The sequence below is a fragment of the Rutidosis leptorrhynchoides genome, chromosome 6, assembly GCF_046630445.1.
Source record: "Rutidosis leptorrhynchoides isolate AG116_Rl617_1_P2 chromosome 6, CSIRO_AGI_Rlap_v1, whole genome shotgun sequence".
Classification (NCBI taxonomy): Eukaryota; Viridiplantae; Streptophyta; class Magnoliopsida; order Asterales; family Asteraceae; genus Rutidosis; species Rutidosis leptorrhynchoides.
The window spans coordinates 87,247,074-87,266,728 of record NC_092338.1 but is presented as its reverse complement, the minus strand read 5'-3'; the positions used below and the strand labels follow the sequence as shown (position 1 = coordinate 87,266,728).

The window sequence follows — 19,655 nt, the reverse complement described above, 5'->3', positions numbered from 1 at the left end:
TTATATATAATTTTACTTATGCATAGTATTCACAGATATATATATATATATATATATATATATATATATATATATATATATATTATTTTTTAGTGTACTTTATTACTTCACAGTATTATATATATACGCTTATATATATACTTATTTACTTATTTATTTACACACAACAGTTCGTGAATCGTCGGGGATAGTCAAAGGATAAATGCATTCATGTAAACTGTTCCAAAATTTTAAGATTCAATATTACAGACTTTACTTATCGTGTTGAAACCATATAAAGATTAAGTTTAAATTTGGTCGGAAATTCTCTGGTCGTCACAGCGTCGAAAGATCTCAAATGTGTGGGATGATTTTGTAGTTGTCACTCTTAAAAATGGCATACAAAAAGTTGAGTGTATTCACTGCAAGAAATGTTTGGCTAAGTCTAAAAGTGGCACTACATCAACATATAGGCGACACTTAGATACTTGTTCGCTACGTATACAATACCAAAGAACTCAACAAATGTTAAATTTTCAACCTGAGGCTGATATGGGATATGAAAAGCCTTCTGTGTTGGTTGCACCAAATACAAAGTATGATGCTAACAAGATGAGGGAAGCAATTGCAGCCTGGATAATGGGTACTGAGCAGCCTTTTAATATTGTTGAGGATGAACTGTTTGTTTGCATGATAAAAACTGCTAATCCTTTGTTTGACAAAGTAAGCAGAGTAACAACTAAAACAGATTGTATCAAGTTGTATATGCATGAGAAAAAAAAGTTAAAAGCCCTTACGAATACCATCTCAACAATTAGTTTGACAATTGATTGCTGGAAGTCGTCTCATCAAAGGATCGAGTACATGGTCATCACGGGACACTTTATTGATTATAAATGGAGGTTTAATTGGTTTTTTTATTTGATATCAGTACATCACGTTTAGTTTTAGTTGACTAGATAAAAAAAGGCAATATGATATTGTCTAACATCCATCAAATTTACAAATAACTCTTAGCGCTTAGGCATTGTGGTCAATTAAACTATTGAACTGTGGTCTGAACACATGTCAACTAAGAGCTTTTAGAATATACTGATAATATACACATGTAGTTTAAAATTTATTAGTTTGCTATTATTTGTTATTAGTTAACATGTAACATGTAATTATATATTTATCTCACAGATTACATAGATGTGTGCTAAATTTTGTTCACGTTCCTCCTCCTCGTACCGGACTGGACATTGCAAACCGCATTTACAGTTGTTTGCAGGATTGGGGAATTGAGGATAAGGTGTTCTCTATCTCCGTGGATAATGAGTCATACAATGACAGGGTGGTTGAGACATTAAAAAGAAATTTTTCTTTAGTGAGAAAGCTTCCTTGCAAGGGTAAGTTGTTACATGTTAGATGTTGTGCACATATCTTAAATATTTGTGTTAAAGATGGACTTTCAAAGATCAATCATGTTATCGAAGAAGTTCGTGAAGCTGTGAAATACATTAATTACTCGGAGGCAAGACGACAAACATTTTCTAATGTTGTACATCAGTTGAAAGTACGTGATAGAAAGTTATTGATTGATGTTCCAACAAGGTGGAACTCAACATATGATATGTTGTCACTTGCTCTTAAGTTTAAAGATGTTTTTCCAAGGTAAGTATATATATATATATCTATATATATATATTGTGTATATTATGTCTTTTTTATTTCAAAATTATTTATCTATACTAACTTATGAGTGTTGTATTAGCTATTCAGAATACGAACCTAAATTTCAACATTTACCAACAAATCAAGATTGGCAAAATGTGACAAGTGTGTGTGAAATTCTGAAAGTTTTCAAGGTATTCAATTAGTTTCTATTTCTATATCATATATATATATATATATATATATATATATATATATATATATATATATATATATATATATATATGATATAGAAATAGAAACTAATTGAATACCTTGAAAACTTTCAGAATTTCACACACACTTGTCACATTTTGCCAATCTTGATTTGTTACGTAGTAATATCTTATTTTTAGTTCTTAATCGCAGTATAGTAACAAGACATTGATTCTTTTATATTTATCATTTGTAGGTGTGTACTAATATCATCTCGGGAAGTCATTATCCAACTGCCAATTTATATCTTATTGAAGTCTATAAAGTCAAACAAGTATTAGATAAAGGAGCAATGTCTGAAGATCTTTTGTTCGTGATATGGTTAAAGCTATGAAGGAAAAGTTTGACAAGTATTGGGGGGAGTGCCATCTACTTATGGCTATAGCTTCTGTTCTCGATCCAAGGTTCAAAAATGGTTGATTGGAATGTCCTACAACATTTTATATACGGAGGGTCAAGCTACCAAGAACATTAAAGAAGTAGAGGATACACTTGAGGATATGTATAAAGACTACTTAGAGATGCACAATGCGTTGATTAAGGAGGCTTCAATAAATGGAATCAAAACTACTAAAGGAAGCAATTGGGTTAGTGAACACGCATCAAATGGATCGGGATGGGAAGAGTACGAGAAATATATCAAAGAAGTGGATTTGCAGAAGCCACAAGTTTCCGAACTTAAGATGTACTATGATGAAGGCTTATACATAATGCAAGGAGGAATGGATTCATTAAATGTCTTAGAGTGGTGGAATATTCATAAATTGAAGTTTCTGGTTTTGTCAAAAATGGCCATGGATGTACTTGCTATTCCAATATAGACAGTTGCATCAGAGTCCACATTTAGTGCAGGGGGCAGAGTCATCGAACCATTCCGATCTTGTTTGGCACCTGAAACAGTATAAATGTTGATTTGTGGAGGGGATTGGATAAGACAAAATTTTGGATTAAAGAAGAGAGTGAAGGTACTTTTTAATTTTTTTAATGTATATACCTAGTATGTCATTATTTCTTAACATAGTGATTTTGATTTTTGTAGGAGGATTTACCAATAGAGGTTATATTACCCGATGTTAAACAGTCGAATTGAAGGTATTTTTACTTGTATGATTATAACAATAACATTAATATTGAAGTATATTGTCTAATGTTAATTTGTTTTATATATTGCAGGAAAGCGGGTTCTTTTGAGTGTTTGTAATGGTTTTTTTGAACTTGTAATCCACAAATATATTACCTGATGGCATTTTGGTTTCATTAATGTGGCTTAGTAAATTTGGAATATTGACCACATGTGATCTTGTTTAGACATGGTTGATTTAAATTTAGCATGGTTGAATTATTTTGGCTTATTTATATGTTATGGACTCGTTTAGAATGGTTGAATTATTTTGGCTTATATGATAAAATTTAGTTTTATTTTCAAGTATTCAACTTGGAGGATATTAATATGACTTTTGTAGAGCTGTAAACGAGCCGATCTGAGCCCGAGCTTAGCAGTGTTCGAGCTCGGCTCGTTTAATTTTCAAAAAGCTCGAGCTCGAGCTCGGCTCGTGTCGAGCCTTAAATTTTAAGCTCGAGCTCGGCTGGAGATACAAATTAAAAGCTCGAGCTCGGCTCGTGAATAGCTCGTTTTGTCTTAAATACTTTAGCTCGAATTGAGCTCGACTCGTTAAGTAAAAATCGAGCTCGTTAAGGAAAAACTTGAGCTCGTTAGGGAAAAACTCAAGCTCGATTTTTGCAAGCCTGCATTTCAGTCACAAGTGATAATTTCATTTATTATCTACTTGAAGAGGTAAGACGTATAGTGGTTTCTCTGTTGTGTCAGCCGTAAGCTCAATAGTACTATCATCCTTCTGTACCTCCTCATCTTCATTACTTTTCGTTCGATCAATAGAATCACCAAAACATGAACCCTCTTTTTCATTAAACGATTCCTTTCCTTTACCCTTGATATGTAACAACCCCTTTAGTCGAGAAGTAACCTTATCCTCTATAGCCTTTATCCTAACTGCATGCTTTTTAGTTGAAGAAGAGGTTGTTAACATTAACATATCTTGGTTTTCTACCTTTCACTACTACAAAAAACTACTTTAGAAACCTGTTTTAACACTTTAGAAACCGGTTTTAAAACCGGTTTGTATTGGGTGGGGTTTATAAAGTTATCAAGAAACCGGTTTCTATTCGTAAGGTTTAGAAACCATTTTATAATAAGCTAACCGGTTTTAATAACTCTTTAAAAACCACTAGCACACTTTTATTAACCGGTTTCTAAAATTACATGTAATGCTGCATCTGTTATTTGGCATTTGCTGATATATTATTATTATTATAGTTTATATTTATATATTTAATATTTATATATATATATATATATATATATATATATTATATTATAGAATATTTAATTTATATTTATATATACACAATCACAGAAGCCTGAAATTAAACTATTTACACATTCTGCAAAATTTGTGAACAAAAACAAATCATCATCCATCATCCATATATATTATAAAAATGTAAACTGTTCCAGGGTCATTCTAGTACACAAAACAACTTCTTAGATGAACAAAAGTACTACATATTACAAGTCTTCACAAAATGAGAGAGCCAGAAACCAACAACATTGTTTATGTCTTTCACTTCCAACGATTTTGCCTCCCAAGGGATCTATTACATACATTAAAAATATTTAAGAATTGTTACGCAACAAAGGAAAAAGTGGTTTGCATTGTTCTTTACATATCGGCCTAAAAGATTTAATAAAGACTCTTACCACTTGCGGAAAGTTTTTTTGATGAGTTTTGATAAACTCTTGCATCCACCACATCACATAGTAGCCACACTCCCAATCTCCATCTTGTTGGTGGCACTAATTTTAGAAGAACATATATACACATTAATAAATAACACACATCAACTTATATGCAAATAGATTAAGGGTACCAGTATTAAGCCTAACAAATCATACCATACTAAAGTTGACCCAAAACTGAAAGAATCTGACCAAAAAATACACCTATAGTGTGTATGTACGTATACAACTAGATAATTTACCTCGGGGAAAATCCAACGAATATCTTTTAGTATCCTAAAATCAAAGTATTCAATAGCAGTGTGTTAGAATTTATAAACAAATTAACTTTTTATTCATATAAATAATTAAAACTTACAGTTGCAAAGGTTTTTCAAGTGAGTAGCTATTCTCATCGTTCATTTCCTGCAATTTTGATTTGAGCGAATCTAATATGTACACCGTGTTGTTGCGGGGACATATTATGAACAACGACCAATGATTGCTAATAAAAACTTAGCTATTTTAGTATACACAGTTAGATACATAAAATTGAAAAAAAAAAACGTAGCTTACGATACTTACTTTTCAATAAAGGGTGCAAGAAAAAATGTTGTATTCTTTTCGCAATAGTTGATTGCATTGTGAAGATAATCAGTGACCTTAAACATATCAGTATCACATTGAATGCCTGCAATATCATATGGGTTCAAGAACTCACATCTATATCCAGTCTTCTTTCGAAAATCCTTATGTAACGACCTATAAGAGTGTTATAAAATAAAATATAAAGATTTATTAGAAAAAACAGGACTATCCATTTATTGATGTATGAAACGATAAAAAATGTACTCACATAGTAACATACATTATAATAGATAAATCGAGCCACCCGTTTGTTAGCAGACACATAAGATCATCTGAAGTAACAGCAAAATGCTTACACACACTATGCCCAAAGACCTCCTCAACAGAAAGAGCAACACCCGACCTAGGATTTGGTCGTTTCATCCAGCGGTCAAATAAATCATAAATATACGGAGTTTTTTTCTTGTATATCATGTTTTGATGTTTTTCCAATTCCTATAAATCAAGTTGATGGTTTGAATTACTGAGTTTCAATAACAAAGCATATAGAGGAGGTAGGTAAAAGGATTTATAAGTTAAAGAATCCAAATTATATAATCAACTAAGTTTCTCTACGTAGCATAACAATTTAAATAAACACAATTATGCATCCAGTCATACACATATCAAAATAGAACATAAGTTATATATCTTGAAGTTTACCGGGTATGAATTAGACACACTCTTATAAGGCTTTGTTGATGACTTAGTAAACGTTCCCCCGTCTTCCAATGTTGAGGTTGATTTTACTTTTGCGAAGAAGGCCTATTACCAATTTTAAATAGTTGTACGTGAGTACATATCAGTGAAGTACTAGTAAAATAAATCGTTCATACTAACATACCTTAGAAAATCGTATTCTAGCTTTTGGCCACTCGATGAAAGTATTTCGCGCATCAATAAGCTTTTCCATACCTTCCAATGGAGATGGAACTTCTAAATCTTCATATTCTTTAATCACCTTGTCAACGTGTACCTTTATGTAACCCGGTGATAGTGGCTTCTCACGAAGTAGCTTACCATTCACACTCATAACTGGATATACTCTCGCAGTAGCGCAAACAATTTGCTTTGGAACATTGGGGCAAATCAAAAGACAATTGGTGGGCCCCTAAATACAATACATAACACATGATATATTTAGTGTGCATTTGTACCAATAACAGATGTGTAATATTTATTTATTAAATTAAATATAACACAAATAATTACCTCTAACGTATCTAACTGTTCCAGGTAAGTAGCTGAAGCATAATCAGTTTTTAATTTACTTGCTTTGAGAATACGTGATATTTCTTCTTGTGTAGGTGTGCACTTCGTAGGCGCCTACAATAACGTATGTAACATGTAGTATATTTTTTATAAATAAAAAACGTGTAATAAATATAAGTACATATATAACGAAAAATTACCACTTTTTTGGTCAATTGATCGAGGTGCGAATTGGAATCCTGATTACTTCTATTACGTCTCGAGCTAATTACTGCTATGTCATCTTCTATAGAAGCTGATCCTCCATCCCTTGACTTCAGTGCATCAACTTCCGCCGTTGACTTCAGTGCATCAACTTCCGCCGTTGACTTCAGTGTATCAACTTCCGCTCTCAATTGTGCATATTGACTCTTATAATCTGCAAGTTCTTCTTCTACTTGTTCATATCGACCCTTAACCTCTTCAAGTTCTTCATCTACCTCCTTTACGGTACGCCGTTTCTTCCTTTTCATCTTATCTCCCCCTGGTATGGCCTTCCTCATACCAACGGTGTATCCAACTCCCCTTGTGCGCCCACCATGCTCTTTTCCTACTATCAAGATTAGTAAATCTGATCCCGGTTCAAATTCGGGATTACTTTCAGACAACTTTATATGTAAATTAATGCATGGAGTATCATGGTATAAAAAATTGATTCGTAAAGAACAAAAAAAATGTCAGCTACAAAGTCAAGAATTAATTATATTTTCATAACACTTAAACATAATACCAACTATTTATAAAGGTTGTTATAATTTTCAAACACAATCTTACCAGCTTTTCGACCTTTTCCTGAACTTCAGGTGGTACTTTTCTGACCCTGTCTTCCAAAGAAGTGTGGCCCAATAAGTATTTTCGTGCGCGTGGGCATTTAATCTGGTGGATTATTGTCGACGTTTCTTTTGATTTTCCCTCTTTTGTCCATTTAGCTTCCTGACCACGATAACCCTTTGATCCCAATTTTGGTGGATTCTTCTTCATCTTTGCTTTTTCTCTAGCTTTTTCATATTGCAACTTCATAAACAAGTAGCAATCTAATTAGATACGATACCACATAACAGTACATCTTAACAACTTAGTATGAAACAGAAAAAAATACCCTCTTTGCTGCTGTATTATGTTTTTCTACAAACTGTATCCAATCTCTTTCTTCTAAAAACCTGTAAACGAAAAAGGTCTTTTTCCCTTGCGCATGAACTTATTCCGGAGTGTCGTTTTAAAACTTTTCCACCTTTCGCCGCATATCCTGAGTGTGGTAACTTTTGCTTTATCGTTTTGAATTCCCCAGTATCTCTGTTGATATAAAAGAAAAAAGTAATAAATGTTAATGCATATATTTATTAAGATAACATTAATGTAGATATAAAACTTGAATATCTGTTACTTTAATTTTCTTCCACAATTCTTCTTTTTGAGGTTTTGGAACCTTGCGCCAATCATCAATACATATATTAATTGCCCTCCTTGAGTAGCTTCCACACTTAAGCCCAAACTTAACTTGATTCGGTCCTATAGCTTGCCCTAATTTATTGAACTCAACTTCTCTTTTTCCTTTAAAATTTTTCAATGTGGTTGTTCCTCTCGTTCTTGTTCTTTTTTGTTGTGGTCGTTCTTCTTCGAATTCATCTTCACTAGATGTGATATGTCCTTCATAATCACTAGATTCATATTCAAGTTCAGAATCCTGAAACATAGTCGTCATTGTTATCAAATAGAAAAGCAATGGACAAACTATCACAAGTATTTATATTTTATGACAAACAAAGATTGCAACAATAAAGTAAACACAAACAGAATGCTTATTTAAACATACAATATGGCTGTAGTTGTAAGATGGCAGCAACACAATTAATTATAGCCTTTATCCTAACTGCATGCTTTTCAGTTGAAGCAGAGGTTGTTAACATTAACATATCTTGGTTTTCTACCTTTTCCAGTCAAGGTTAGCAAATCATTGCCTTGTCGATCGGTCAGTTCAAATAATATCTTGATTTCGAGATCTATGACTAGATTATCAGCAACTACGTCATCAATTATCTTTGCTTGACTCTGATAATCTCGGTTTGACTATTATAGAGATCGCCTAGCACTACAAGAAATTCTATTTTTAGAGACGACACATTTAGGGACGACATCAAGTCGTCCCTAAAAGGAAGGAAATCGACAAAAAATGGACCAGCTTTTGGTGAGACGTTTGACCATTTTTTTGGGGACGACTTTTAGGGACGACATGTCGTCCCTAAAGAAATTATCCTTTTTATTTATTTTATCTGGTCAGAAACTGGCTCCAAAAAACAAAAAAAATCCCTCCAAAACTTTGGGGATGACATGTAGTCCCTAAAAGTCGTCCCGATTAAAAAAACTAGTATTTAATTTGTTTTTGGTCCAGAAATATTTGGCTCCAAAAGTCTGAAAATTTCGAGCCAATTTATTGGGGACGACATGTCGTCCCTAAAAGATTTAGGGACGACTATTTGGTCGGATTTTGTCTTTAAGCACACAATTATCTCAAACATTACTCACATTTTTAACACACTAAAAATACACTAAAAATGAGTCCATTGAATGTTTGCTTCAAAGTTCATTACGGAGCTGAATTTAATCGAGAATTGATGAATTATCCACCCTCTGAATCACGAGATTACTACATTGATGTGCGTCAGTGTCGTTATTTTCAATCGTTGCTTGGAGTTCTCCATAATAGTATACCTTACTCTTTCAGACAAGTTTGGTATTTCAAAAAACCCAACGTTCCCGCCACGCTACTTGAAGAAGACCACGATTATTATGCTTTGATTGGAAAAGCTTTGGTACGTAATCAGCCAGTTACGCTTTATACCGAATATAGGGATGAGATTAGCTACGCCATTTCCGAAAGTGAAGATGATGTTAAACCCAAATCTACAGAAAGTGAAGATAGCTTCTAGTACCAACGAGAGCTGCCTTGTGCCTGCTAGTACCGACGATAGCCGGTAGGAAATAATGTACCGTTAAGGAAATAATGTAATCGTGTTAAGATTATGTTGTATCGTTTGTGTTATTGTCATTTTCTAGTTTTCAAGTATTAACTGTATCGTTTTATAAGCTATTGAATGAAATTGTCATTTTATTTTAATTTAATATAATTAACACCGGACAAACGACAAACATTCAATGGTACTGAATTTAAACACTACAAACGACAAACATTACATAAATGTCATACAATGGTACTGAATTAAACACACACTTCAACATGATTTATTAAATGACGATCTACCAAAGTTACTGAAGTTAAATCGCACTACTAACCTCGGCGACGAGGATGACTACGAGCATCCGACCTAGTGGACGAATTTTCGGAACCAGAGCCCGATGCTGCCGAAGTTTCAGCAATGAAGGAAATGTCAATAGGTACCGTACTTAAAAGACGTCGTCCTACAAGACCATTAGCCGCACCAATATTAGTAAATAAACGACTCAAAAAACGCTCCATATGGAAGAGGTCTTGTTTCATTGTGAAGCTCATTCATTCGGGAAGCGACTAAATGAGCAATATTAACTCTAATATTGTGAGTCATGCACTAGTGAATCAAAGCTTCAGTCATTGACAAACGACTGACATTTGGCAATCTTATACTTTTAGAAGACCTCATCTTCATCATCGGCATCAACGGGTCGAGCTAGAAGACCTCCACCGGAACCGGAAAATTCCGCATTACTAAAGCAAGCGATGATCGATACTTTTAACTTCTCTGGTATTCCTATCCCGCCCAAATGGCAATCTTATTTATCACAACCTAATGATGTTGAAGCTTCGAGTTCGGGTGACCGTGAAGTTCATGATGAGGGTAACGTTGACCCCGGTGAAGATGATGACGGTGAAGATGATGATGGTGAAGATGGTGACGGTGAAGATGATGACGGTGAAGATGGTGAAGAAGAAAATGACGGGTAAGTATGTACTTGGACTTGTTTGCTACTCGGATAATATTTAATGTTATGTTTGTAAACTCGGATTTGTTATTTCGGAATTGTTAACTTTTGGATTTGTAAACTCGGATTTGTTATGGTTGTAAGCTATGGTTATGGTTGTGTTTATGTTATGGTTGTTTATTTTGTTGCGCGTATAGCAGGTTTAGATTATATTGAATTGGCCCGTATAGCAGGTACGTACAGCAGAATTAAATCTGCAAAAAATACTTACAGTACTTTTAGGGACGACATGTCGTCCCTAAAGGTCGTCCCCGTTATTTTTTCGCATTTTGTTTTATTTTAAAAATTTATTTCATTATTTTAATGTTTTTTCTTTTGCGACGACATGTCGTCCCTAAAGGTCGTCCCCGTTAATTTTTCGCATTTTGTTTCATTTTAAATATTTATTTCATTATTTTAATATTTTTTCTTTAGAGACGACATGTCGTCCCTAAAGGTCGCCTGGAATTGATCCATCCGTCTGACAACAGAAAGTCAAAGTGGGGCCCTCTGTCGTCTCGAAAGAAATTGCTGTCGTCGCAGAAGAGTTTTAGCAACGGAGCATCCGGGACGACTATCCGGGACGACAAGTCGTCCCCATAAGTCTTTTGGGACGACATGTCGTCTCTAATTCGTCGGTCATGTCGTCCCTAAAGGTGTAGTCTCTAGTAGTGTAGTTTCTTCACCTCATTCTTCAATGAGTATTGCTCACCCATCACCTTTATCAACATAGTGCTTAAAGCACTCACAGTCTCAGCCGATGCTCCATGCATGCTGACTTGAACCACTGGGAATAATAATTAATTGAGCATGATCAAGGACTTTTAGAACCTCTCCGCGCGTCAGCACATATTATTACGCAACCATATGTTTCGATTTTACAAGAATGAGATATAAGAGCACATATTTAGCTAAAAAAGGTTTTCAACTTCAATTAGTCAAACGGATTCGCATCAACAATTAACACACTAAATTCCAAGCCCTTTTCAACAACCTGATTGGGAACCAACCGACATGTCATATGCTAAATAGTTTGACCACTACCGAAAGGAACATACGTGCCTCAACGAGTGGGCCAACTCACATAAATTGGGTGTCCAAAAGCTCACGATCCGTTCATAGATTTCAGGGCCTCCGTAGCAGAAGTTGGCATCGATCTGAAAATCACAGTAGCCTACCTAGGATTTTCCCAAGTCTTAATATTCTGAGTTGACCCGATCAACCTAAGAACTTAGTTCAACATAGCACGAGTAGTCTCCGTAAGTTTCTCTACGTAGCATAACAATTTAAATAAACACAATTATGCATCCAGTCATACACATATCAAAATAGAACATAAGTTATATATCTTGAAGTTTACCGGGTATGAATTAGACACACTCTTATAAGGCTTTGTTGATGACTTAGTAAACGTTCCCCCGTCTTCCAATGTTGAGGTTGATTTTACTTTTGCGAAGAAGGCCTATTACCAATTTTAAATAGTTGTACGTGAGTACATATCAGTGAAGTACTAGTAAAATAAATCGTTCATACTAACATACCTTAGAAAATCGTATTCTAGCTTTTGGCCACTCGATGAAAGTATTTCGCGCATCAATAAGCTTTTCCATACCTTCCAATGGAGATGGAACTTCTAAATCTTCATATTCTTTAATCACCTTGTCAACGTGTACCTTTATGTAACCCGGTGATAGTGGCTTCTCACGAAGTAGCTTACCATTCACACTCATAACTGGATATACTCTCGCAGTAGCGCAAACAATTTGCTTTGGAACATTGGGGCAAATCAAAAGACAATTGGTGGGCTCCTAAATACAATACATAACACATGATATATTTAGTGTGCATTTGTACCAATAACAGATGTGTAATATTTATTTATTAAATTAAATATAACACAAATAATTACCTCTAACGTATCTAACTGTTCCAGGTAAGTAGCTGAAGCATAATCAGTTTTTAATTTACTTGCTTTGAGAATACGTGATATTTCTTCTTGTGTAGGTGTGCACTTCGTAGGCGCCTACAATAACGTATGTAACATGTAGTATATTTTTTATAAATAAAAAACGTGTAATAAATATAAGTACATATATAACGAAAAATTACCACTTTTTTGGTCAATTGATCGAGGTGCGAATTGGAATCCTGATTACTTCTATTACGTCTCGAGCTAATTACTGCTATGTCATCTTCTATAGAAGCTGATCCTCCATCCCTTGACTTCAGTGCATCAACTTCCGCCGTTGACTTCAGTGCATCAACTTCCGCCGTTGACTTCCGTGTATCAACTTCCGCTCTCAATTGTGCATATTGACTCTTATAATCTGCAAGTTCTTCTTCTACTTGTTCATATCGACCCTTAACCTCTTCAAGTTCTTCATCTACCTCCTTTACGGTACGCCGTTTCTTCCTTTTCATCTTATCTCCCCCTGGTATGGCCTTCCTCATACCAACGGTGTATCCAACTCCCCTTGTGCGCCCACCATGCTCTTTTCCTACTATCAAGATTAGTAAATCTGATCCCGGTTCAAATTCGGGATTACTTTCAGACAACTTTATATGTAAATTAATGCATGGAGTATCATGGTATAAAAAATTGATTCGTAAAGAACAAAAAAAATGTCAGCTACAAAGTCAAGAATTAATTATATTTTCATAACACTTAAACATAATACCAACTATTTATAAAGGTTGTTATAATTTTCAAACACAATCTTACCAGCTTTTCGACCTTTTCCTGAACTTCAGGTGGTACTTTTCTGACCCTGTCTTCCAAAGAAGTGTGGCCCAATAAGTATTTTCGTGCGCGTGGGCATTTAATCTGGTGGATTATTGTCGACGTTTCTTTTGATTTTCCCTCTTTTGTCCATTTAGCTTCCTGACCACGATAACCCTTTGATCCCAATTTTGGTGGATTCTTCTTCATCTTTGCTTTTTCTCTAGCTTTTTCATATTGCAACTTCATAAACAAGTAGCAATCTAATTAGATACGATACCACATAACAGTACATCTTAACAACTTAGTATGAAACAGAAAAAAATACCCTCTTTGCTGCTGTATTATGTTTTTCTACAAACTGTATCCAATCTCTTTCTTCTAAAAACCTGTAAACGAAAAAGGTCTTTTTCCCTTGCGCATGAACTTATTCCGGAGTGTCGTTTTAAAACTTTTCCACCTTTCGCCGCATATCCTGAGTGTGGTAACTTTTGCTTTATCGTTTTGAATTCCCCAGTATCTCTGTTGATATAAAAGAAAAAAGTAATAAATGTTAATGCATATATTTATTAAGATAACATTAATGTAGATATAAAACTTGAATATCTGTTACTTTAATTTTCTTCCACAATTCTTCTTTTTGAGGTTTTGGAACCTTGCGCCAATCATCAATACATATATTAATTGCCCTCCTTGAGTAGCTTCCACACTTAAGCCCAAACTTAACTTGATTCGGTCCTATAGCTTGCCCTAATTTATTGAACTCAACTTCTCTTTTTCCTTTAAAATTTTTCAATGTGGTTGTTCCTCTCGTTCTTGTTCTTTTTTGTTGTGGTCGTTCTTCTTCGAATTCATCTTCACTAGATGTGATATGTCCTTCATAATCACTAGATTCATATTCAAGTTCAGAATCCTGAAACATAGTCGTCATTGTTATCAAATAGAAAAGCAATGGACAAACTATCACAAGTATTTATATTTTATGACAAACAAAGATTGCAACAATAAAGTAAACACAAACAGAATGCTTATTTAAACATACAATATGGCTGTAGTTGTAAGATGGCAGCAACACAATTAATTATAGCCTTTATCCTAACTGCATGCTTTTCAGTTGAAGCAGAGGTTGTTAACATTAACATATCTTGGTTTTCTACCTTTTCCAGTCAAGGTTAGCAAATCATTGCCTTGTCGATCGGTCAGTTCAAATAATATCTTGATTTCGAGATCTATGACTAGATTATCAGCAACTACGTCATCAATTATCTTTGCTTGACTCTGATAATCTCGGTTTGACTATTATAGAGATCGCCTAGCACTACAAGAAATTCTATTTTTAGAGACGACACATTTAGGGACGACATCAAGTCGTCCCTAAAAGGAAGGAAATCGACAAAAAATGGACCAGCTTTTGGTGAGACGTTTGACCATTTTTTTGGGGACGACTTTTAGGGACGACATGTCGTCCCTAAAGAAATTATCCTTTTTATTTATTTTATCTGGTCAGAAACTGGCTCCAAAAAACAAAAAAAATCCCTCCAAAACTTTGGGGATGACATGTAGTCCCTAAAAGTCGTCCCGATTAAAAAAACTAGTATTTAATTTGTTTTTGGTCCAGAAATATTTGGCTCCAAAAGTCTGAAAATTTCGAGCCAATTTATTGGGGACGACATGTCGTCCCTAAAAGATTTAGGGACGACTATTTGGTCGGATTTTCTCTTTAAGCACACAATTATCTCAAACATTACTCACATTTTTAACACACTAAAAATACACTAAAAATGAGTCCATTGAATGTTTGCTTCAAAGTTCATTACGGAGCTGAATTTAATCGAGAATTGATGAATTATCCACCCTCTGAATCACGAGATTACTACATTGATGTGCGTCAGTGTCGTTATTTTCAATCGTTGCTTGGAGTTCTCCATAATAGTATACCTTACTCTTTCAGACAAGTTTGGTATTTCAAAAAACCCAACGTTCCCGCCACGCTACTTGAAGAAGACCACGATTATTATGCTTTGATTGGAAAAGCTTTGGTACGTAATCAGCCAGTTACGCTTTATACCGAATATAGGGATGAGATTAGCTACGCCATTTCCGAAAGTGAAGATGATGTTAAACCCAAATCTACAGAAAGTGAAGATAGCTTCTAGTACCAACGAGAGCTGCCTTGTGCCTGCTAGTACCGACGATAGCCGGTAGGAAATAATGTACCGTTAAGGAAATAATGTAATCGTGTTAAGATTATGTTGTATCGTTTGTGTTATTGTCATTTTCTAGTTTTCAAGTATTAACTGTATCGTTTTATAAGCTATTGAATGAAATTGTCATTTTATTTTAATTTAATATAATTAACACCGGACAAACGACAAACATTCAATGGTACTGAATTTAAACACTACAAACGACAAACATTACATAAATGTCATACAATGGTACTGAATTAAACACACACTTCAACATGATTTATTAAATGACGATCTACCAAAGTTACTGAAGTTAAATCGCACTACTAACCTCGGCGACGAGGATGACTACGAGCATCCGACCTAGTGGACGAATTTTCGGAACCAGAGCCCGATGCTGCCGAAGTTTCAGCAATGAAGGAAATGTCAATAGGTACCGTACTTAAAAGACGTCGTCCTACAAGACCATTAGCCGCACCAATATTAGTAAATAAACGACTCAAAAAACGCTCCATATGGAAGAGGTCTTGTTTCATTGTGAAGCTCATTCATTCGGGAAGCGACTAAATGAGCAATATTAACTCTAATATTGTGAGTCATGCACTAGTGAATCAAAGCTTCAGTCATTGACAAACGACTGACATTTGGCAATCTTATACTTTTAGAAGACCTCATCTTCATCATCGGCATCAACGGGTCGAGCTAGAAGACCTCCACCGGAACCGGAAAATTCCGCATTACTAAAGCAAGCGATGATCGATACTTTTAACTTCTCTGGTATTCCTATCCCGCCCAAATGGCAATCTTATTTATCACAACCTAATGATGTTGAAGCTTCGAGTTCGGGTGACCGTGAAGTTCATGATGAGGGTAACGTTGACCCCGGTGAAGATGATGACGGTGAAGATGATGATGGTGAAGATGGTGACGGTGAAGATGATGACGGTGAAGATGGTGAAGAAGAAAATGACGGGTAAGTATGTACTTGGACTTGTTTGCTACTCGGATAATATTTAATGTTATGTTTGTAAACTCGGATTTGTTATTTCGGAATTGTTAACTTTTGGATTTGTAAACTCGGATTTGTTATGGTTGTAAGCTATGGTTATGGTTGTGTTTATGTTATGGTTGTTTATTTTGTTGCGCGTATAGCAGGTTTAGATTATATTGAATTGGCCCGTATAGCAGGTACGTACAGCAGAATTAAATCTGCAAAAAATACTTACAGTACTTTTAGGGACGACATGTCGTCCCTAAAGGTCGTCCCCGTTATTTTTTCGCATTTTGTTTTATTTTAAAAATTTATTTCATTATTTTAATGTTTTTTCTTTTGCGACGACATGTCGTCCCTAAAGGTCGTCCCCGTTAATTTTTCGCATTTTGTTTCATTTTAAATATTTATTTCATTATTTTAATATTTTTTCTTTAGAGACGACATGTCGTCCCTAAAGGTCGCCTGGAATTGATCCATCCGTCTGACAACAGAAAGTCAAAGTGGGGCCCTCTGTCGTCTCGAAAGAAATTGCTGTCGTCGCAGAAGAGTTTTAGCAACGGAGCATCCGGGACGACTATCCGGGACGACAAGTCGTCCCCATAAGTCTTTTGGGACGACATGTCGTCTCTAATTCGTCGGTCATGTCGTCCCTAAAGGTGTAGTCTCTAGTAGTGTAGTTTCTTCACCTCATTCTTCAATGAGTATTGCTCACCCATCACCTTTATCAACATAGTGCTTAAAGCACTCACAGTCTCAGCCGATGCTCCATGCATGCTGACTTGAACCACTGGGAATAATAATTAATTGAGCATGATCAAGGACTTTTAGAACCTCTCCGCGCGTCAGCACATATTATTACGCAACCATATGTTTCGATTTTACAAGAATGAGATATAAGAGCACATATTTAGCTAAAAAAGGTTTTCAACTTCAATTAGTCAAACGGATTCGCATCAACAATTAACACACTAAATTCCAAGCCCTTTTCAACAACCTGATTGGGAACCAACCGACATGTCATATGCTAAATAGTTTGACCACTACCGAAAGGAACATACGTGCCTCAACGAGTGGGCCAACTCACATAAATTGGGTGTCCAAAAGCTCACGATCCGTTCATAGATTTCAGGGCCTCCGTAGCAGAAGTTGGCATCGATCTGAAAATCACAGTAGCCTACCTAGGATTTTCCCAAGTCTTAATATTCTGAATTGACCCGATCAACCTAAGAACTTAGTTCAACATAGCACGAGTAGTCTCCTTCTCTAACTGACCAATGAAACGGAATTAACGTTTTTAATGAAGGAATTCCATGTTGAGAGATGGACGAAGCACCACCACCGAACTAGTGGTCACCATCACGCCTATATGTGTTGGCCGCCGAGAAAAACTTGAGTGCACCATGACTTTATTGTATGAGGTCAGTAAACAACCCTTGATTAGGGTTGTTTGGAGGAGTGAGGGATGGCCGTCATGGCGACACGGACGGCGAAGATAGGTTTGTGTTGTGGTGGTTTATGGAGGAAATTGGAAGGGTTAAATTTAAAATAATTGAGAGGAGAGATTGATCCATGAAAAAGGTTACTCATGTAAAGATTTGCGTTTTTCCAGTCTATGGACATAAATTATTGGACGGTACACATTTTTAAATTGAATAAACCGTATGCATAATATGTACGTAGTTGTAGTATGATTTCTTAAACATGAATTGTCATTATTATTATCATGTTGATATACACGCAATCAAACAATCAACCTGTATTATTATCATTTGATTTGTAGTATCAAGAAGTTATATTATTATTATTATTATTATTTTTTTTGCTGTTAAAAAAAAAAAAAAAAAAAAAGTTATATTATTTTCAAGTTTAGAATGAACCATTCACCTAATACAAAATTTAAAAATATCGTGAGGTGTGTTAATTTTTGAGGAACATCAAGAGTCGTGCTTAGGACATGTGATGCGAGGAATAGGCTGCAACTGAAAACATGACTCTTGGTTACCTGAAATTTGTGAAAATTTGTGTTTCAGTATAAAACTTTCATCGCCATATTATACGGAGTGCTTATAAGTACTTACGAGTATAACAATAAGAACTTTCAGTTATCAATCTTTTTCCGAGTAGTGTATTATAGCATAATATCAGGGAATGAATTTTTATTGGTAGAATTTTTAAAAATCTTTTAGTGCAACAACAAAAACATCACCCAATCTCGGTGAGGCGGATACGAGTAAGGTAGGATGTAGAGTATAGACAATTATATCATTATCCGAATGTAAAGAAATCGATTCTAGAAAGAAAAAAAAAACATGCATGAAGTATATCTATTTATGCTCTAACATTCGTAACTTCATAAGACCACTCTCCATGGCCCCTTAAAACTCATTGTCAAGCTGACATGACATTCACCAAAGCTATAATGTCATAAAGTTGGCGTGATTGAGCTCCAAAAGGCTGACGTGATTGAAGGCCTCACGGAGCAGGTATAACCAGCGTGAAGATGATTAGGACTAATCAGATGCAAGCAGTAACGGAGCATGTAATTAACGTGAAGATACTTAGGACCAATCAAATGCAAGCAAGATAATTTGGACAAATCAGATATACACACTACTCTCCCATCACACTTAGTCACCCTTCCCACAATTATTTTTCTTTTATCATCACACACACTATAAGGCGCGTGGATCTTCGTCGTTTGCACAATCTTAAAACGACAACACAAAGAGAATTTTTAAAAACACCCCCTCATTCAGGGTTTTATTTGTAAATTAATTAGGTGTATGAAAGGTAAAATTACTAATTTACTAAAAAACCATAACACTACCCGAATTTTAAATGCTCTGTATCTCCCTTTTCGACTCGAGTTAAATTTTTTCGCAAACACCATTAAACTCGAAATATTTGTATGAACAAAGTGAAACTAGCTACGTTTTAAAAAAAAAAAACGCTAAACACACCGACATCTAAAACAGGGCTTAAACCATGAGCCGTTTTCATTTTTCTAAATACATAACGCTACGTTAAATATGAATACGCAAACCGAAAAACCTCGCCGCATCGCGCGGGCCGATCGGGGTCTCGTATGTTATAGGAAATTATTTATGATAGCTTATAATTCTACTAAATCCACGTATCAAAATTGTGTATAAAAGAGATGTCTACTTTATTGTCTTACCAAATATTCCAATGGTTGGTTCACATGTTTTCCTTTTGGTTATTTTGTATGCCATA

The 19,655-nt window shown here is 35.1% G+C and overlaps 1 protein-coding gene across 1 annotated transcript; it reads left to right on the top strand.

Annotated features, from left to right (window-relative positions):
• The first annotated feature begins 531 nt into the window (after positions 1 to 531).
• Positions 532 to 2,711, top strand: LOC139853847 (zinc finger BED domain-containing protein RICESLEEPER 2-like). The gene is made up of 5 exons (XM_071843190.1): positions 532 to 881; positions 1,165 to 1,635; positions 1,736 to 1,829; positions 2,087 to 2,203; positions 2,295 to 2,711. Exons 1-5 carry the CDS (start codon positions 532 to 534, stop codon positions 2,709 to 2,711), a joined length of 1,449 nt encoding a protein of 482 aa, XP_071699291.1.
• Positions 2,712 to 19,655: the final 16,944 nt, after the last annotated feature.